This window comes from Schistocerca cancellata, chromosome 7 (genome assembly GCF_023864275.1).
Source record: "Schistocerca cancellata isolate TAMUIC-IGC-003103 chromosome 7, iqSchCanc2.1, whole genome shotgun sequence".
NCBI lineage: Eukaryota > Metazoa > Arthropoda > Insecta > Orthoptera > Acrididae > Schistocerca > Schistocerca cancellata.
The window spans coordinates 261,014,248-261,034,507 of NC_064632.1; the positions used below are offsets into that span (position 1 = coordinate 261,014,248).

Sequence of the window (20,260 nt, forward strand, 5' to 3'; positions counted from 1 at the left end):
CAGGCAGAGAGGAAATCAGTAGGGCAGAGCCATGGGCAGCCCTTTGTCTCCCCTTGTGGCTAACTTTCTTTATGGAGGATGTTGAGGAAAGAGTACTTGTGTCAGCGGTTCTTAAACCAACTGTTCTTTGGAGGTATGTGGATGATACTTTCATATTTTGGCCCCATGTAGAATGGAGTTTTGACATAATTTTACCTCCATTTATGAGAACATTCGATTTACTGTGGAACTAGAAAAAGATGGTTGTCTTCCAATCCTGGATGTTTTGGTTAGACGGAAGACTGATTGCTCTCTGGGACATTCTGTTTATCGTAAGCCTAATTCGTACTTGCACTCTTAAGTTGCCATCACCCATCCAAGACCATGAGTGTGCTTACAACCCTTATACAAGAGCCCATACAGTGCCGGATGCAGATAGTTTGCCTAAAGAGCTTGTACCTTTAAAGACAATGTTCAGAGAAAATGGATATTCCACCCGACAAATTAAGATGGCATTCTCAGCTAAGACCAAGAACAGGAAAGTAGATAAAGAGGAGAACGCGCCAGCAAAGTCCCTAGCTTTTCTTCCCGTCGTTGGGAATATTTCCCTCCAAATAGCAATAATGCTTAGTAATTTTCAGGTGAAAGTGATTTTACGCCCACAATGTAAGATTTCGGACCTGCTGCGACCAGTGACGGACAGTTTCTTATTGCGGATTACAAACTACCTTGCCAGTCTAGTATGGCCTATATAGGACAAACAACACATGCAGTGGAAGATTTCTGCACATAACATAAACGTTGCATTCGCCTTCTACAGTCCAGCAAGTCTGCAACTGCGGAACATTGTATCTCCAACGGACATTCAATGGAATATGACAAAACATTAATTTTTGGCACAGAAACATCATTTTCGGACTCTATTACAAAATAATCCGTTGAAATACGCATCGCGGAAAATCTAATGAACCGCGACAGCAGCTACTAGCTGGATAATGTGTGGAATTCCGCCATCCCCGAGATTTTCTCCAGACGAAGACACCAGAATACTCCAATGAATTGCGGCGAGCGGCATCGCCGAAGACTGCTGATCTTCGCTGTTCCACCAGCGAGGGCGCTGCCGCCGGGCGGTGACTGTGACGCATGCGTAGCAATACTGTCAGAGCGCTATATAGTGCGGAGCGGAGAACGTCCTCGCCCAATGGGCAGGGGCATCAAAAAAAAAAAAAAAAAAAAAAAAGTATTCGGCAGCCTTCGATGGCTTACCTGAAGACGACTGGTGTAGGTGTCCAGTCGAAATATCGTTGAGTGAAGTTTACGTCGAGCGGCTGCAAGCCCGAAATCTTGTAATGTCTTGTCATTCCCCTGAGTTCTCCATCGCATACATCATAGGGGAATGCTGACTCCGTTTTTCAGCTGGACTGAGGGGAGAACGTGAATACATGCGTGGGGCTTAGCTACATATTTACGGGTCTCGAATCAATTTCCCAAGCAGACTGGAGGTAGCGCAACGGGCATAGCAGTATGTTTAGGATCCAGGAGTCAACAGCGGATCTCCTTAGTGTGTGGAGTGGTGAAGGACAAAACTATTCTTTGTATTATAAGTTCTCTGCAGCAAATTATGTATAATTCAAAGAACATTGTATTACAGGGACAAACGAAATGAGGATGATGATGATGATGTTTGGTTTGCGAGGCGCTCAACTGCGTGATTATCAGCGCCCAGGGAAATTCCCAATCTTGACACAGTCCAATTTCGCCACTTTTACGAATTATGATGAAATGATGAGGACAACATAAACACCCAGTCCCCCGGGCGGAGATAATCCCCACCCCGGCCGGAAATCGAACCCGGGACCTCGTGATGCAGAGGCAGCAACGCTAGCAACTACACCACGAGCTGCGGACCGAAATTAGGAAGTGCAGTTGTTAAGACACTGATCTCATATTCGCGAGTGTGGAATTTGCTCTGTCCTGCCGCCTTGATTTATATCGTCTGTGGTTTACTAAATCGTTTCAGTCAGTAGTCAGTACGGTTCCTGCATCAAGGCTACGGTCGACAGACTGTCCTACCCGCATAGAAACAACTTTATTTTTAGATATCAGAACGAATTTACACTCTGTAGTGGAGTGTGCGCTGATCTGAAACTCCCTGTCGAATTGAAACTGTGTGCCGGATCGAGACTCTATACTGGGACCTTTGTCGGATCTTAATTTTTATGGTGTTACGAACTTAATCCAAAACGTTACAAGAAGATCCATGGATGAATAAATAAACAAAAAATAATAATTGGAGCAATAATTGGAGCTGTAATGCCAATCTGCGTCGATACATGCAGCAATATTATCATCATTTATGGAGTTTTTTATCTGAGAATCCAGATAAATCTTAGCTTCCAACTCGTGTAATAAACGAAAGTTTCATCATTAGGCAGTGTTAAAGATTACGATTAATACGCTATGAAGTTCGAATCATAGAAAATAAGAAAAAAGAATGTAATTAAAAATTTATATGTGACAGCACGTACTTTCAGGAAACACACATATAGTGGGCTTAGTTATCGAATGCGTATCATACTCAAGAGGACCATTTGCACCAACTCATTAACGACGCCATTCCTTAGCTTCAGACTATAATTCGATGACTTGACCACGAAAAATGTGTTTAACATTTTGTAGTATTACAACAGCCTGAGATGTGGAACGAAATATTGCTTCCTTTCACATCTTTTTCCGAGGACCCATACACTGCACGAGACTCCACCATTACACTCCAAAAATTTTGACTGAAAACTTTACAATAATGAAAACTTAATCTGTACTCCATAGCCCTCTGCAACAAGTATCCACTGATCAATGGCTCGAGATGTTGATTGCCATATGATTACGTCATGGTTGCCTACCTCACGTTTGGTCTAAGACTGGTACAGACGGAAGATCAGACCAGTCATTACGCCCCTTGACAGATGTTCACGTCCTTGTAACTGTGACATTAACGGAATTTTACAGTCCAGTATTGTCACAAAAGTGCTGTAGAAGTGATTCACAAAAAACCCTGCAACAGCAGTGCACTGTGCTGGTTTCGAGGTGCAGGTAGGTAGCAAAGAAGCCGAACTGCACTAAAATTCTGAATGAGAACAAAAGGACAGTAACTGCAAAACCAGTGCGTGGTTACAGCATCGATTCCCAGAATAACGGCTGACTAGGTGCACTATGTCCACAGTACCTCAGACATTCACTTTTACTACAGAGAGATTTCCGCAGTTTCCTTAATGAAAAAAAAAGCAACAAAAGCAGGCGTCTGCGCTAATCTGAGCGTCATCGAAAATGGATTTATGAAATGTGGACACTGTGAGTTCATGATAATGCTAGATTTATTCAGAAGGATGTGTTCTCCAAAAAGCCTAACTTCATTATACAGTGGTCTTGAAACAACTGTGATAGACGCCCGAACAACAGGGAACCGACATGCATTGATACTATGAAATAATGCATTGCTAATGGCTAGGCACTAGCCGAAATCTAAATTTGCCAAATAAAACCTGCAAAAAAGGATGACTTATTGCTGTGCTCTATCATTTGCAAAACATATTAAGTCTTAGTGTTTTCAGTTTGCTGGTAATCTTAATCTTGTGAATGTTTGATTTTTTTACTGCGAGTTTGAATATTGTACAACAGTAATTCTTCTACATTCTTATTTTTATGGTCTTCAGAATGAAGACTGGTTTGCTACAGCTGTCCAAGCTCTTCTGTTCTGTGTAAGCGTCTTCGTCTCTACATAACAACTACAACCTATGTCAATTTGAGCTACCTCACTGTATGCACCCCTTGGTCTTCCTTTACAATTTTTACCCCCACAGATACCAAACCGACGAGTACTTGATGCCTCAGGACGTGTCCTTTCAACCAGTTCCTTCTTTTAGTCAAGTTGAGCCATAATTTTTTTGTCTCCAATTCGATTCAGTATCTCGATCCACTAGCCTAATCTGCAGCATTCTTGTATAGCATCACATTTCGAAAGCTTCCATTCTGTTCTTGGCTGAAATGCTTATCGTCAGTTTCACTTCCATACAAGGCTACACTCGAGACAAGTGCCTTTAGAAAGGACTTCCTAACAGCTACATTTACACTCACCGTCATTAAAAGAGCTGCACTCAAAACTGCGTGGGTATGTTGCACACCATAAGCTATGACAATGATTACTTTCCTGGTTCGGCTACGCATTCGGGGAATGCGATCGGGGCCGTAACGTAGTGCCCATCGGTTGGTATAACAGAGCGTGAGTGTATTTGTGTGTGTGTGTGTGTGTGTGTGTGTGTGTGTGTGTGTGGAGGGGATTCACAGAGGCTGCGCTGCTGTGCCACCCAAGATCTACAGACTGCGAGGTGGCTGTCACGGTATCAGGAAGTCCTTCCTGGTCCTCCCTGAGGCTCGTCTCATTGTTTCCAGAAGGTTGTTGTACGTGGGTGTTCTGCCGTGTCGGGTCTCGTTATCATGATGTAAGGCCTCTTCTTGGTTGCCTCTCAGCCTTGTAGACTTGCAGTTCATAAGCTGGTATCTTAGCTGTAAGCAAATGCAGCGTATACCACACTTCCTCATTCTTTATTATATTATAGACTGTAGCATTTCCAGACCCATTCCTGTCCGTGCCTGTAATGTCTTGTCTAACGGCACACTCCCGGACGATGTGATCCGGGGTACCGATTGCTCTACATTCTCATGTGTCTGTGATGTGCTGTCCAATTTTTAGTAAGTAGCTGGGATACGGAGCATGTCCTGACAGGTAGTGTGTAGTTCCGTTGGTTGGAAGGAAGTATGTCGTTCTTGTTCCTTCTTTTACGTCGGGAAGGAATTGGTAGGTTCTCCTCTCTGCCCTATCACAGATTTCTTGCCGTTCACTGTCAATGCATGCTTTTATTTCCTTATTCGATACGGCTCTTGTGCCGCGTATCTTCTTTACCTTGTCATATTCGCGCATTTTGAGCCTGAATTGTGCACCTCTCTTTGTTACTGCTGGGTATAGAGATGGCAAGCCTAATACCACCAGCAGCACCTCAGTCGGTGTTATATACACGCCTGTCACCGCAGGAGTACACCCCATTGTGTTCGCCGTAGCGTCTGTGCTGTTCTCACCTTTCTGGCTCTATGAGCCCAAACGCTCTACCAATAGCCCACACAAGCGAGTAAGATTGCGTTGTGGTACGTTCTTACTGCACTTAGTGCCAGCTAAAGACTTCTATGGCCAACTGTTGCTAATTTATTTCTGATTTTAATGCCTCCGGCAGACGATTTCTACATATGCATGGAAGTTTTGCGTTTCGTCGATGTTAATTCCAAGGTACCTATATACTTCTTTTCTTTTAACAGGATGGTCATTTATTCTGACTGTGCGATTTCTCGCTCGTAATTATGTTCCTTTTAGTAGCACATAAATTGTTTTGTGTGCTACTATCATTACTTTGCTTCCTACACACCAGTTGCTTTTAAAAACTACCTGACTGTTTCCCTATAATTTAGTTCTCGTGTTAGCAGATACTATAATCGGCAGATCGTCTGCGTAGGCGATGTAGCCCCTAATAGTGTTTGCTATACTCTAAAGCTGGTTCAGTAATTCCTCTATGCCAACATCCCAGGGGCGGGGCGGGTTGGTCTTTCACTATCCTTTAAACAATGAGTCCACGAACCGGAATATGTTTCAGATTGTCTGCCCCTTCACTCTGCGATGGTAGATACTGGTTTAGCCGCCAAAAGCAGCGTTAACGAAAATTAGACTAAATACCTACCACGCAAAGGCCATATACCTCCAGTCCATGTGCAGCTGCTGAAAGTTAAAGTGTCGAGCGTTCGGGATTCTTGCAGACTCGTTTGAAAAAATGTCTTAAATTTCCTTTAAGTTGGCTTATTGTCTTTAAAACACAGAAAATGGCTATCAAGTCCGTATTTAATATTCCGACATCAATTATGTAATGTTACTGACTGTCTCTGTTACAATTTCACACCCGAAAGCAGACAGAAGATATTTAGTCCGACCCGATATTTTGAACGTCCTAAATTGTCACTGACCCACGACTACTTACGAGTTAAGACGTTCAGTCGTTCAGTAAAGAAGTTCTCGCCATAATCTCGTGTAATCTGCAAGAAACACGCCATGCGGAGTTTATGTACAACATCAAATATTCACACACAAATGTCTCCTAAAATAAGCCACTCACAAAGTCCAAACTTCCACAAAATACTCAATACTATAACGTCAACGACACCATAGCCGATCGAACGCGCGAATTTTTTTATTTTGGCACAAATTTTATCAGCGCGGTTTAACATAGGTGTTTAGCAGAAGACGGCTCTCGTACGAATATGTCGATTCACAGATCTGAGGCATAAAACCCTATTCATACCTGCAGAAAATACTGAATTCCTATTGGCTCGTATATTAAGCAGCCAATCATATCACCTCGAGCATTTCTATACTCGCGGTATTTCTAATGTCAGCCAATCATATTACCACAAGTAATGTAGACCAGAAATCTCGTAATTCCGAAATTAAATAAAATTTAATGAAAACAAAATACGACTCATTTTCACAAAATTAATCACTAATAAATTTAACACTCAACGCCCCTTCTGGTTGTATTTTACAAAATCAAGCTGACTCGTACATACATCACCAATTCCCCTATTGTACAACTTTTTCACGCATACATTTACATAGTTTCAATAAAATATCATATTCTCACTTTACGTATGTCCTTTATTCACTCTCTCAGTCTCTTCAAAACACTTACACAACTAAAACATGACGAAATAATAATTTTCCAAAGTACATTTAATTACGTTAGAAATCTGTAGTAATGAAACTAAAGAAAATTCCAGAAAATTAGGTTATATGAAACTATCCTCTTGGCTGTAGTTTCAGTTGACACTATAGACGAATACATTACAGTCTATAACTCAGTTTCATATTGCCAGCACGGTTATTATGTATTCAGGTAAAAATTTATATCTCTGAAAGTATGGAAGTTATTGATTTGAAATTTTAACACTATGGTTGTGTCATCCATAGAATTTGGTACACTAAGTATGAAAAAGATAGACTGATATTTAATAGTATTTCATCAGATTCATAGAGAGTACGTGTAACATAAGGCTCGCTCGGCCAAGTAGCCAGCGTCAGCTGTGCCAGCGTCAGAACAAAAATCTGCTCTCATCTCGTCTCGGCAGCAAGCTTCGCTGTCAATGAAAGATGACAACTCGTAATAATTTGCTACGTTAGAAACTCAGGACCACAAACAGAGCCCTGCAGGCTTTCTAGGAAGTTCTTATGCGCCTGCCTACCTGTGCAATAATCGTAGACTGTTATGGAGATGTAGAGACACCTTGGACAGTCCATCTGTTTCAGTCTCTTTAACAGGGCAGGCCACCACAATATACCAAACGCTCCAGTAATATCAATCATTACACCTGTAACATAGTATTCGTCTGAGATGTTTACAATATTCATTGCGTGATTTATCGCATTCTCTGTGGATTTACCTTTTCTGAAGTCGTACTGCAGGGGGCTCATGCCTACTAGCGGTCTGTGGTCCCTCAGATGGCGGCATAGAATCTTTTCCTGTACTCTGGCTTGAGAATTTACGAAGCAAATCGGCCTATAATATTTTGGTTTCTCTTGGGTCTATGTCTTCCCCTTTTTTTAGCATAATTATATTCGATATTTTCCAGATTCTGAGCAGCCTACCCTGCAAAAGATATTCGTTTAATAACACTGTTATATGCGGCAGTTGATCTTTTCAGCTCAGTGTCAACAACTTGACTACAATTACCAAGGAACTGCAAACTCTACTTGAAGTCGTCTTTAAGAGGAGATAGTTACCATTTGATATTGAGCATCTGCACAGGCGATCAGTGATGACGCAGGGCCGAATTGTATATGATTTCAGATTACACTGGCTCAATAGCTATAGCTACGTTCCCATAGCATTCACTTACAATCAAACTACACCCCAACGCCAATGGAACAGAGAAAAATGATTAAAATCGGCCAGATAAATGCGATGTGCAGTACCATGGTGATGTAAGGACTAGGGAAAGCGTTAGAGGAGTTGAGCTACAAACACTATGTATACAGGAGCCACATTCCAGGGATGCGGCATTACCCCACATGCTAGTTACACCATACAAATGGTTCAAATGGCTCTGAACACTATGGAACTTAACATCTGTGGTCATCAGTCCCCTAGCACTTAGAACTACTTAAACCTAACTAACCTAAGGACATCACACACATCCATGCCCGAGGCAGGATTCGAACCTGCGACGGTAGTGGTCACGCAGTTCCAGACTGAAGCGCCTAGAACCGCACGGCCACACCGGCCGGCTACACCATAGATCATAACATCAGTTCAACATCCAGTGGACGCGATTGTGGTGACAGAGAAATAATGACTGCCTTAGGAAAATTTTACATAACTAATCAGTGCGTTCAGTACAGTCTGGACATTCAATCATACATATAAAACTTAAAAATAGTAGCAATACCAGGTCAACAAGACAAGAAACATTTTCATAACGGATGCAAACGCGAAATTAACATTGTGGCATAGCAGAGTAACAGACGAAAGAGGACTCTGCCTTAAGGACACTATACAAGAACTTGACCTTCATGTCATGAATTGGCCACTCAACGTAACTACTTTCTAAAAGCGCGTAGCTGCAACAACGAAGGTCGATAACACTTTCACAAAGTCGAAAGTCATTGGCCACTATGCCAACTGGAAGCTCTGTGATGGACTTACAACAAGTGACCACAATCTCATTTACTTTACAATTAAAATGCAGATAATGATTTAGACACTAACATCCAACCTGGGTGACTACAGAATCTACGCAGAGCGAATTGGGAACTTTCAAAAGCACAGTTCAAGATACAAGGAAGCGGATTGGATGTTGACGCCAAAGCAGACGAGTTTCTGCGACCGCTGCAGGTGGTGCAAGACAAGGCGATCCCAAGATTTGTTATGAAGTCAAAAGGGTTTAAAATTGCCGCCGTACACTCCTCAAGACGTAGAGTAAGGTAGGCGAGGAGATACTGCAAAATCTTTAAGGAAAACAGAACGACAAAGAAGGATGTGTTCGTGGTTTTCCATACAAACTTGTAACAAGGAGGTTCGATCACCCAATGTATATCAACCCAGAGAAGATCCAACTGCACGATGACGACAGACTGGGAAACATCAGTGCAGTACCTACTCAGAACTTTGTTGCCGGGCGATATAATGATGGAAGACACAGAGTTGCGTCATGACCTTCGCTCTGAATGTGAATGTGAATGCGAATAACAGTGTTGTGATTCCATTCGCCCAGGAGGAAGTGAGACATGCAATAATGAAGTTGAAGAAGAAGAAAGCACCAGGATCTGATAGAATACTGGCAGAAATGTAGCATGAGCTTTTGGACCAAATTGTGCCGTATGTTCCGAGTCTTGACAACAGTAACTAGATTACAATAGGTTTACGTTGAAGCAGTTATTAAAAAAAGAGATGAAATGATCGTATGGCATTGTTGGCCAGGAGGCCACATGCGGGGAAGTTCGGCCGCCGTATTGAAAGTCCTTTTTAGTTGACGCCACTTCGGCGACTCCCGAGTCAATGATGATGAAGAACACACAACAGCCAGTCATCACGAGGCAGAGAAAATCCCTGCCCCGTCGGGAATTGAACCCGGGATCCCATGCGCGGAAAGCGAGAACGCTACCGCAAGACCACGAGCTGCGGACAGTCAGTCAAAGATAAAATGGCTTGCGTAGAATGCACTAGCGCGGAGAGCCGTACTAAACCACAACAACATATGGACGACCACCGACAGTATTTCTCGAGAAATCGAAGAGAAACTTGATTAAAAGAAGGAATAGGTTGATGGGACACATCTTGAAGCGTCAAGGTACAGTTAGTTTAGTGATGGAGGAAAGTGTGTGTGGAGGGTTGGGGGTGTGGGAGGAGGAAATAAGTCTCATTTACCAATTACTCTCCACTGTTAAACAACAAGAACAGTCTCGCGGAGGGGTAATGAGAATAAGATAGGAGGTATCAGTGAATGAACAGACGCAGTATTTTTCCCTCGCTCAGTACACCAGTAGCATAGCACAGAAAATCGAAGAAAGATGATGGATACTCATGTATTGGGAAGTCGTGTGAAATAACCCAACACAGTTATCTATTGCGAAGTAAGGAGTGATAAAAATTACAGCTCTGCATTTAGTTTCCAGGATCATCAGAAAAATTTGAAATTTTTAATCCATGTTAGTTTGAAAGCTGACTGTTGAGTAGCCACTTTTCTTATTTCACTTTATTATTTTCACGAGGGTGTGCTGAAAAGTAATGCCTCCTAATATTTTACAGGAAAACTCTTAATGCTTTTTAAATAAACCAAATTTCCGTAACAGTCTAATCTTTATTCCTCATGTCTATATATTTATTTCTCAACACAGTCACCCTGGCGAATTTCTCCCAACGGGAGACCAGTTTGTTGATATCCATGACTGTAGAGCGTTTGACTTTGTTGGAAGAGCCACAAAGTTACCCCTCCTTACACTGCTTCATTACTATCAAAGGAAAGTCCCCGAAGTTTTGGAAACAGATGGAAAGTAGATTGCGCCAAGTCAGGTCTGTGTGGAGCATGATCGATGGCAGTGAACACAAGGCAGTGGATGTTGCAGCGCTCATGTGTGATCTGGTGTTGTCATACTGAAAGAGAGACTGCACCATATGTAGAAGGACTCTTCGAATTCGCGCTTTCAGTTTTTTGAGTGTTTCACAGTACCTTACTGATTTCACAGTGGAACCTTTGGGCACGAATTCCAAATCACTACACGTTGATCATCTCAGGAGACTGTAAGGGTGACTTTGCTGCTAATAACATGATCTTGAACTTTTTTGGCGTTGGTGATCCTTTGTGGCTGAGCTCTGTTGATGCTTTCTTGTTTTCGGGACTCAGCATGCTGAAACCACCTTTCATCACCTGCGACAACCTTGTTAATGAGCCAATAACCCCCACGCTCAACGTAAAAAAAGCTGAGAACTGTCCAATCTCCTGTGTTTTGTGTCAGGAGTGAGGATTCAAGGCTCAACCGTGCACACTATTTTCTGTACCGCAGCTCTGCAACGATGGCCTGTGAACACTATCGTGATATGCCACAGTTACCTGAGAACTGTGTCTGTGTCGAGTGATGATGTCTCTGATGGATCATAATCCCGATTCCGATGAGTCTCGTCAGTTGGCGTACACTGCCGTGTGCTCAGAACTCTGTCGCACGCGTTCAGGTTAGCACAACGGTTTCCTTCATTACGAACACGCCAACGCAACGTCGCGCATTACTCGTGTCGATACAATCACCACTGTACACAGCTTTGACTGTTCTTTGGATTTCAGTAGGAGGCACGTTTTTTTGCGGTTAGATACTCGATTACTGCATGCTGTATCTCACGAAGCGACATAATTACGTTACACACCGCCATGTTAAACGCTTCCATTCGGAGCCATCTAGCGGCAGAGGGTTGCAACTTGCGTCAGAGAAGCGGGAAAGTCGATCGAATAATATGCGTGACATGTAGTACCTCAACCGATAGTGAAAACAGAATGAAAAATTCGGAGGCATTACTTTTCATCACCTCCTCCTATATTCATTTACTGGCGAAATGGTTACCACAGCATTACTGCAAAGATGATTTTGTAACCTGCATCGGCTACAAACACGAATATCTTCGGAGGTTTACTTTGCGAGAGTTGTAGGAAGCAAGCTTTGGGGCGCTTCCGTTGGTGCGGACCAGTCAAAAGACTGACCACTCTGAGAGCACTCGGTGTATTGCTTTCAAGTACAGGGCTATTACAAATGATTGAAGCGATTTCATAAATTCACTGCAGCTCCATTCATTGACATATGGTCACGACACACTACAGATACGTAGAAAAACTCATAAAGTTTTGTTCGGCTGAAGCCGCACGTCAGGTTTCTGCAGCCAGAGCACTCGAGAGCGCAGTGAGACAAAATGGCGACAGGAGCCGAGAAAGCGTATGTCGTGCTTGAAATGCACTCACAACAGTCAGTCATAACAGTGCAACGACACTTCAGGACGAAGTTCAACAAAGATCCACCAACTGCTAACTCCATTCGGCGATAGTATGCGCAGTTTAAAGCTTCTGGATGCCCCTGTAAGGGGAAATCAACGGGTCGGCCTGCAGTGAGCGAGGAAACGGTTGAAAGCGTGCGGGCAAGTTTCACGCGTGTATCTGGACATGCTGGAAAATTGGCTCATGCCACAACTGGAGACCGACAGCGCCGACTTCATCTTTCAACAGGATGGTGCTCCACCGCACTTCCATCACGATGTTCGGCATTTCTTAAAACAGGAGAGTGGAAAACCGATGGATCGGTCGTGGTGGAGATAATGTTCAGCAATTCATGTCATGGCCTCCACGCTCTCCAGACTTAACCCCATGCGATTTCTTTCTGTGGGGTTATGTGAAAGATTCAGTGTTTAAACCTCCTCCACCAAGAAACGTGCCAGAACTGCGAGCTCGCATCAACGATGCTTTCGAACTCATTGATGGGGACATGCTGCGCCGAGTGTGGGAGGAACGTGATTATCGGCTTGATGTCTGCCGAATCACTAAAGGGACACATATCGAACATTTGTGAATGCCTAAAAAAACTTTTTGAGTTTTTGTATGTGTGTGCAAAGCATTGTGAAAATATCTCAAATAATAAAGTTATTGTAGAGCTGTGAAATCGCTTCAATCATTTGTAATAAACCTGTAGATTCTACATTCTGTTCTGGGCTGGCTGTTCGGTGCTGGGCTGGCTGCGTCTGGTGAGGACGGCAGTGGGGCTGTGATGATTGGTGCCCAGGGCGACTTGTCACAGTGGCAGAGTTGCTGTCTGCTGAGGCGGTGTAAGCCTTTGACGTTATGCTAAGCACTGCCTCTCTGCAAAGTTATTTCGTTAATCATTCGTTAGGTGCTTCAATTCCACGATTAAACTATCACTGATACGCGTTACGAAATTTCTATGAACACTGCGAGTGGACTTCCATTATAAGTACTGTCGCTAATCCACTGTGTGTTTTTGAGGTCGGAAATCTAGAGTGTATTACTATCAGTTGAATCACTCTTCCCTTCAGTTTAGTTTATTACAGGCTTTCAATCGTGTATGAAATGTTTGTTCATACAATGAGTATGCACTTACGTTTACATAACACATATTGTTTGTGGACTCGAAGGGCGTGTATTAGACACTTCATTTGGTTTAACAGTTCAGTTATAAGCAGTCACACATAGACATTCTCTCTTTACTTTGCTTTAGCTCGTCATTTAGTTATTACTTAACTACATTAACGAGACTGATACTTTGCAGCCATCATACGATCGTACAATGCAATATACGAGGGTAATCCCAAAAGTGAGGTCTCCTATTTTTTTATAAGTACATAGACCTGTTTATTTCTACAATGGTTTACATCAGTTTACAGCTTGAACATTTAGCTATTTTTCGGCATAATCAGCATTTCAGTCGATGCATTTTTGTAGACGCTGTGGCAGTTTTTGTATGCCCATATCATACCAGCTCGCCGCCATGCTGTTCAGAAAGTAATGAACCTCTTCTTTCACCTCGTCGTCGAAGCTGAATCGCTTTCCGGCCAAATGTTCTTTTAACCTAGGGAACAGGTGATAGTCACTGGGTGCCAAGTCAGAACTATAGGGTAGGTGGGTTCCACTAAAACTGTTGCAGGAGAGCAACGGTTTCCCGAGCGACGTGCGGGAGAGCGTTGTCATGGAGAATGTGTACGCCCTTGCTCAACATTCCTCTTCTCCTGTTCTGAATTGCCCGTTTGAGTTTTTTCAGAGTCTCACAGTATCTGTCAGCGTTAATTCTGGTCCCAGCAATTTATCTCCGACGACGAAGTGAAAGAATAGGTTCATAACTTTCTGAACAGTATGGTGGCGAGCTGGTATGATATGGGCATACAAAAACTGCCATAGCGTCTACAAAAATGCATCGACAGAAATGGTGATTATGTCGAAAAACAGCTGAATGTTCAAGCTGTAAACTGATGTAAGACATTGTAGAAATAAACAGTTCTAAGTACTTACAAAAATGTAGGAGACCTTACTTTTGGGATTACCCTCGTATTATAACCTTTGGGTAGGCTGAGTGACTCAGTTTACGACTGTCGCTTAGTACTTTAGTTTACGACTGTCGCTTAGTACTTTCTCATCATAGATAGCTCCCACTACTTTGAACATTCGGAATCCAATTCCTTGTATGCATTTACAAAAAAATGAGCGAGGCGATGGTACAACCTGCCATACGTGCTACTACAGAAGTGTATGTATTCAGTGTTTAATATTTGGCTGTCATAATCAAAAATTGTGGTTGCGTTCCCATTGCATTGTGGCGCAAGTCGAGCTGCTAAGCAATTTCATTACTGCAGCAATATTACTTTTTCGTGATGACTTGTGTGTAACTTAGTGCTACTATGCATGCCAATAAACGTTGCGCTGTTGATGTAAGTGTGAAGCGCTCAGATTACTTTCATTTTTCATGCTCTATTCAGACTGCGTTCGTTAATTAATTGTATGTCTCATAATTTTATCTATGACAGTGCACAGATTTCAGAAACTAGGGAACGTTAGGAGTTGTTTGCAAATGTAATAAACGTAAGCAGAGGCGTCAGCTTACAACCTACATACTAACCTTTTCTGATGTTTCATCTTCATTCGTAACACGGGAGGATTTCGAAGTCGGCTCCTCATACTTGCTGATTTCGTCCTCGACCGTCCACACGTCAGCATCCTTGTCGTCTGGCATCTTTGGCTGTGTTATGAGCCACCACAGCCTACCCTTCCCTGGCCGAGAGATCGCAGATGGGGCTCCCTCCGCCGGCTACCAGGTAGTCGGAACTGCAGCTGCCGCTTAAGCGGCAGTGGTAACCCACTATCTCGTTTATCTGAGTCTCAGCAGCGCCCGCAACCTTGGTGACGTTCTGCGTTTGGCACCGTAAATCACGTCGCTGCAGAGTATAATAGGATTCTTCTTAATCCGGGGTGTTGTTGAGAGCTTCTGGCTGAACACGGATTACAGTTCATAATATCTGCGTTGTTTTCGACACCCACTTTGAAATGGAATGCTAGCTCGGAAACAAACTAAAACACGAGATGACTTTCAATACGAAGTGTGTTAGTTGTTCTCTGGCAGGTTTGGACGTTCACAACTGATGCCAGTTGCAATGACAGACCGAATGGCTTGACTATCGGCGCTTTCAAAACTGCCCCTTTCTGCTTTTATCGACTTCGCTGTTATCAGCTAAATTTCTGTCCTTCATCTGTTGGTTGGATCCTTCAACTCCCGGTGGAACATTGGCCCTTCAGAAAGAGTCGATACCTTCTGTTCGGTGTTCTTTATGCCATACCATTAGTTTTTCACCTTTGCCGTTTTAATGGTTTACAGATCTTGTTCATGCAATTAGATGCTTGGCTTCCGTTCTGTAGCTTTACCTGTTCCAATTGCGAGTATTTATCCATTATTTTGGTATTAGTGCAGAGTACAGAGGCCTTTTCACAGCAGCAAGCCCCTTGAAAAACGGACTATGTTTCGTCTTCTAAGGAAAAGTTACAATTTGTTGTATGTGATTTTAAGGGGAAGAGAAAAAGTTGAGTTGATTGTTTTATGTTTGGAAAGCGTGGTCTGCTACTGATAATTTTCTGTGACACATGTGATTGTTACTACCATATGAACTCCGTTTATTACATTTCTTCTTATTTGTGATAGAGCATCGACTTAACAGCTCATGCCAGATGTATCAATTTTGCTAGAATAAAGAGGCTGATATGACCATTTTTGATAAACTAGAGAAAATTCTAAGTTGTGCGCATAGCCCTGTTGACAGTCTACATGTCGCACTAGTATGAAATTACGCTGACTTCAACAATAATTCCATTAATAAAAGAAAGCAATCGATTATCCTCGAACGAATTTTATCGTAGGTCGCAGAAGCATCCTAGAGTGTCAGGCGATTGCAAAAAGCCGCAGCTCATTCGCAATGTCAATGAGGGTCACAGGAAAGATGGCCAGAGACTAAAGACCTATATCACCGATTTCTATGTGCTGTACAGTGACGTAGATGGAAAGTGTTACGTCATGAACACCTTGATGCCTGTGGGATATGTCGATTTCTGTAGATGATTAATACGTGATGGCTGTTAGGTGTGCCTGACTTTACTAGAAGCTTCCAGGAGGAGATCGTTACATAGCATGCTCACAGCACTTGCACACAGCACCTTATCAGCATCTGTCGGCTTTGGGAGAGGTCGAGTCATTGGCATGAAGGATCCACACAGGAGCGCCATACCTACAGATCGCACCGTCAGATGGGAGCGCTGAGATGACAGAACGAATGCTGACGAGACGAACTCGGGACAACAGTGTACGTAGTGAAGAAAGCGACCACGGGTCCTTGTAGGAGGTCCACTCTAGGAGGACATCGGAAGATTTTTCGGCTGGCTTTCATGAATAGACGGATGACGACAGCTGAAACAGCCTACCGGAAGGTGGGTCGACGTGTCGAGTTGCCGTGCGTAGTTTACCGCTGGCCACCTGTACCACAAACAAAAGAGACTGTCATGGTGGACACCAAGTGTCATCTAGGACATTGAGTGACATATACGTAATCTGCAAATTGCTGAATAAGTCGCTGAGAGAAAAATCACTGACTGAATGCAAAATAACTTCATTAATCAAGCATTAGCGTTTCGGCACTTGCTATCATCAGATATCTGTTAAAATAAATCACTTAACTGGGCATGAAATTATAATGGGTCACAACATTAACAAACAGTGAAACCATGGCAATCGTAAGAAGATACGAACCCTGGAGCTGTAACTAACCAGTAGACGTAGTAGTTGCATGCACCAGTGGACATAATAGTTACTTGTTGTAACGATAACAGACATTAGCAGAATGATACAAGATTACTGGCCATAATAAGAGGATATAACGTATGTAGCTATTATAACGTTGAAATATGCAGTTTCTAATTCAGAACGGACAGAGAATTGAAGTGTTTCATGTGCTAATATGTCGGTTCTAAATGTGTAATTCTATATAACCATCTAAGCCACACAGTGCATGTAGGTGTTTTAGCTGTTATATTCTTGTACTTTTCATTTTGAACACCCACGGAAGTAAAGTGTTCAGGTTACTTGTTTTGCGCTTGGCACCTACAACCCAGCATATTTTTATTGCGACCGTTATCGGTCTTCTAGTTACTTTTGTTGTTGTTGTTGTTTCTTTAGTCCAGTGACTGTTTTGATGCATCTCTCCACGTTACTCTATCCTGTGCAAGCTTCTTCATCTCCCAGTACCTACTGGAACCTACATCCTTCTGAATCTGCTTAGTGTATTCATCTCTTGGTCTCTCTCTACGGTTTTTACCCTCCACACTGCCCTCCAATACTAAATTGGTGCCCGCATCTCGTGGTCGTGCGGTAGCGTTCTCGCTTCCCACGCCCGGGTTCCCGGGTTCGATTCCCGGCGGGGTCAGGGATTTTCTCTGCCTCGTGATGGCTGGGTGTTGTGTGCTGTCCTTAGGTTAGTTAGGTTTAAGTAGTTCTAAGTTCTAGGGGACTTATGACCACAGCAGTTGAGTCCCATAGTGCTCAGAGCCATTTGAACCATTTGAACTAAATTGGTGATCCCTTGATGCCTCAGAACATGTCCTACCAACCGATCCTTTCTTCTAGTCTAGTTGTTCCACAAATTTCTCTTCTCCCAAATTCTATTCAATATCTCCTCATTAGTTATGTGATCTACCCATCTAATCTTCAGCATTCTTCTAAAGCACCACATTTCGGAAACTTCTATTCTCTTCTTGTCTAAACTATTTATCGTGCACGTTTCACTTCCATACATGACTACACTCCATACAAATACTTTCAGAAACGACCTCCTGACACTTAAATCTTTACTCGATGTTAACAAATTTATCTTCCCCAGAAACAATTTCCTAGCCATTGGCAGTCTACATTTTATATCCTCTCTACTTCGACCATCATCAGTTATTTTGCTCCCCAAATAGTAAAACTCATTTACTACTTTAAGTGTCACATTTCCTAATCTAATTCCCTCAGCATCACCCTATTTAATTCGACTACATTCCATTATCCTCGTTTTGCTTTTGTTGATGTTCATCTTATATCCTCCTTTGAAGACACTGTCCATTCCGTTCAACTGCTCTTCCAGGTCCTTCGCTGTCACGGACAGAATTACAGTGTCATCGGCGAACCTCAAAGTTTTTATTTCTTCTCCACGGATTTTAATTCCTACTCCGAATTTTTCGTTTTTTTCCTTTACTGCTTGCTCAGTATACAGATTGAATAACATTATGGCACTTAATTTGGTGGTCCATTGTGTCTTGTACAAAGAGGGATGAAAACATTGAATCACAGCCTTTGCCAAATATATCTTAAACCAAAAATTAGGCCAGTAGTGTCAAAAAAATGGGCCACGTGGTTTTTTTATTGTTATTGGACAATAGTTAGATGAAAAAATAACATTGTGGAGCCTAAACTGAAGATCCATTTTGCCTTGCACCAAAGTGGGTGCAAAGTACAGTGGAGTTCAGGCACCAAGTGGGCGGGGGGGGGGGGGGGGTACAGAAAGAAGATGGTAGACTCCAGGGGATACATACTGATTGACTGTTTCGTTTTTAATAGCCTGTAAAATGCTAGGCTGTGTGTGTGTGTGTGTGTGTGTGTGTGTGTGTGTGTGTGTGTGTGTGTGTATGCGCACATGCAAGCTATCTCTTCCCCTCGCCTCCCAACCTGCCGCGGCATGTAGACAACTGGGGCATGTGACCTCACAAGAACGTACGGCATGGGCCAGAAGCCGCATTGATATGCCACTCAAGCTTATGTCTACAGGACGTTTTCTCCTTCAGATAGTTATACTATCACCTCCATGTATAGCATCACTTCACAATAGGACGTCCTCCAGATGTCACCTTATTTTCCATGTGCATGGCGACGTCACCTGTACACATCCCAAATAATGTTGCCTCTCTGTATGTTCGAGGACTGCCATACTGACGGCGTCGAGGTGATTATAATTTCTGCGTGATCATTAGATATCACATAGTGGCTGGATGTCTTTTGATACGCTGCCAGGAAGCGCTTCTCAATTCTTACCTTACTGTCCAACTGAATAGTAATGGGTTCCATAGTCAATAATTGGTAAAAGAAATTGCGTTACGTCAGTAATACAAACATGCGTGTACTGTGAAAACTTTTTTTACAAAAAAAGAACGTCTGTGTACTGGGACTGCATCCAACAGAGGGCGTGCAGTGTTTGGTGCACGTATCAAGAAGCTGTCTGTGCCTCCTTCACGTTCCAAGGCTGCATCTTAGCGGAGCCAAAGATGATAAACACGATGCCGCTCACGAAGTACAGCCCAAACCCAATCAAGAAGATGATTCGCCACTGCTTTACGGTATTCTGCAACAAAATAAGACATACATGTGACTACATAAAATACCGAGCGAGACAGCATCAGTTTATAGACTCGCTATACAGAATTTGATTCAACAAAAGTGGGATGCAGTTTGATATCTTCAGAGTTATGTTTCCTTAGAATGGATACAGTTACGGGTTGATTCAGTCGTGACGGACAAAGATGATTTCCCAGTCACACTTTCACATCTGCATTCATACTTCGCAAGCCACAAGTACGTGGCGGAAGGTACTTCCGGTACCATTGTATCATCCCTCATTCCTGTTCCATGGAAAGAACGATAATGAATGTCAATATACCTCCCACTGAGCTCTAGTTCATCTGATATTGTTATCGAGATAGCCTTGCGATATGTATGAGGGAGGAAGTGTCACGATTCCCGGCTCTTCCTGAAACTGTCGGCCGTTGTTGCTGAGCGGTTCTAGGCGTTTCAGTCCGGAACCGCGCTGCTGCTACGGTCGCAGGTTCGAATCCTGCCTCGGGTATGGATGTGTGTGGTGTCTTTACGTTAGTTAGGTTTAAGTAGTTCTAAGTCTAGGGGACAGATGACTTCAGGTGTTACGTCCCATAGTGCTCAGAGCTATTAGAACCATTTTTTTTCTTCCTGAAACTTGCGCTGTTGGTATTTCAACAGTAAACTTCTTCTTGATGTACAATGCCTCTCCTGTAGCGTCTGCGACTAGAACTTGCTGAGTACCTCAGTAACGCTCTCGCTCCGACT

At 42.9% G+C, this 20,260-nt stretch overlaps 2 protein-coding genes across 2 annotated transcripts in view; both read right to left on the minus strand.

The window, feature by feature from the left end:
• The window catches only part of LOC126092725 (sialin-like), a 158,846-nt gene extending 143,976 nt beyond the window's left edge, over positions 1 to 14,870 (minus strand). Inside the window, exon 1 of the mRNA XM_049908449.1 lies at positions 14,729 to 14,870. Within this exon, the coding sequence (XP_049764406.1) occupies positions 14,729 to 14,842 (114 nt within the window). The 5' untranslated portion in view covers positions 14,843 to 14,870. The remainder of the gene's footprint in view (positions 1 to 14,728) is intronic.
• Positions 14,871 to 19,388: 4,518 nt separating this feature from the next.
• LOC126092726 (sialin-like) overlaps positions 19,389 to 20,260 on the minus strand; it is a 181,382-nt gene continuing 180,510 nt past the window's right edge. Inside the window, exon 8 of the mRNA XM_049908451.1 lies at positions 19,389 to 19,523. Within this exon, the coding sequence (XP_049764408.1) occupies positions 19,389 to 19,523 (135 nt within the window). The remainder of the gene's footprint in view (positions 19,524 to 20,260) is intronic.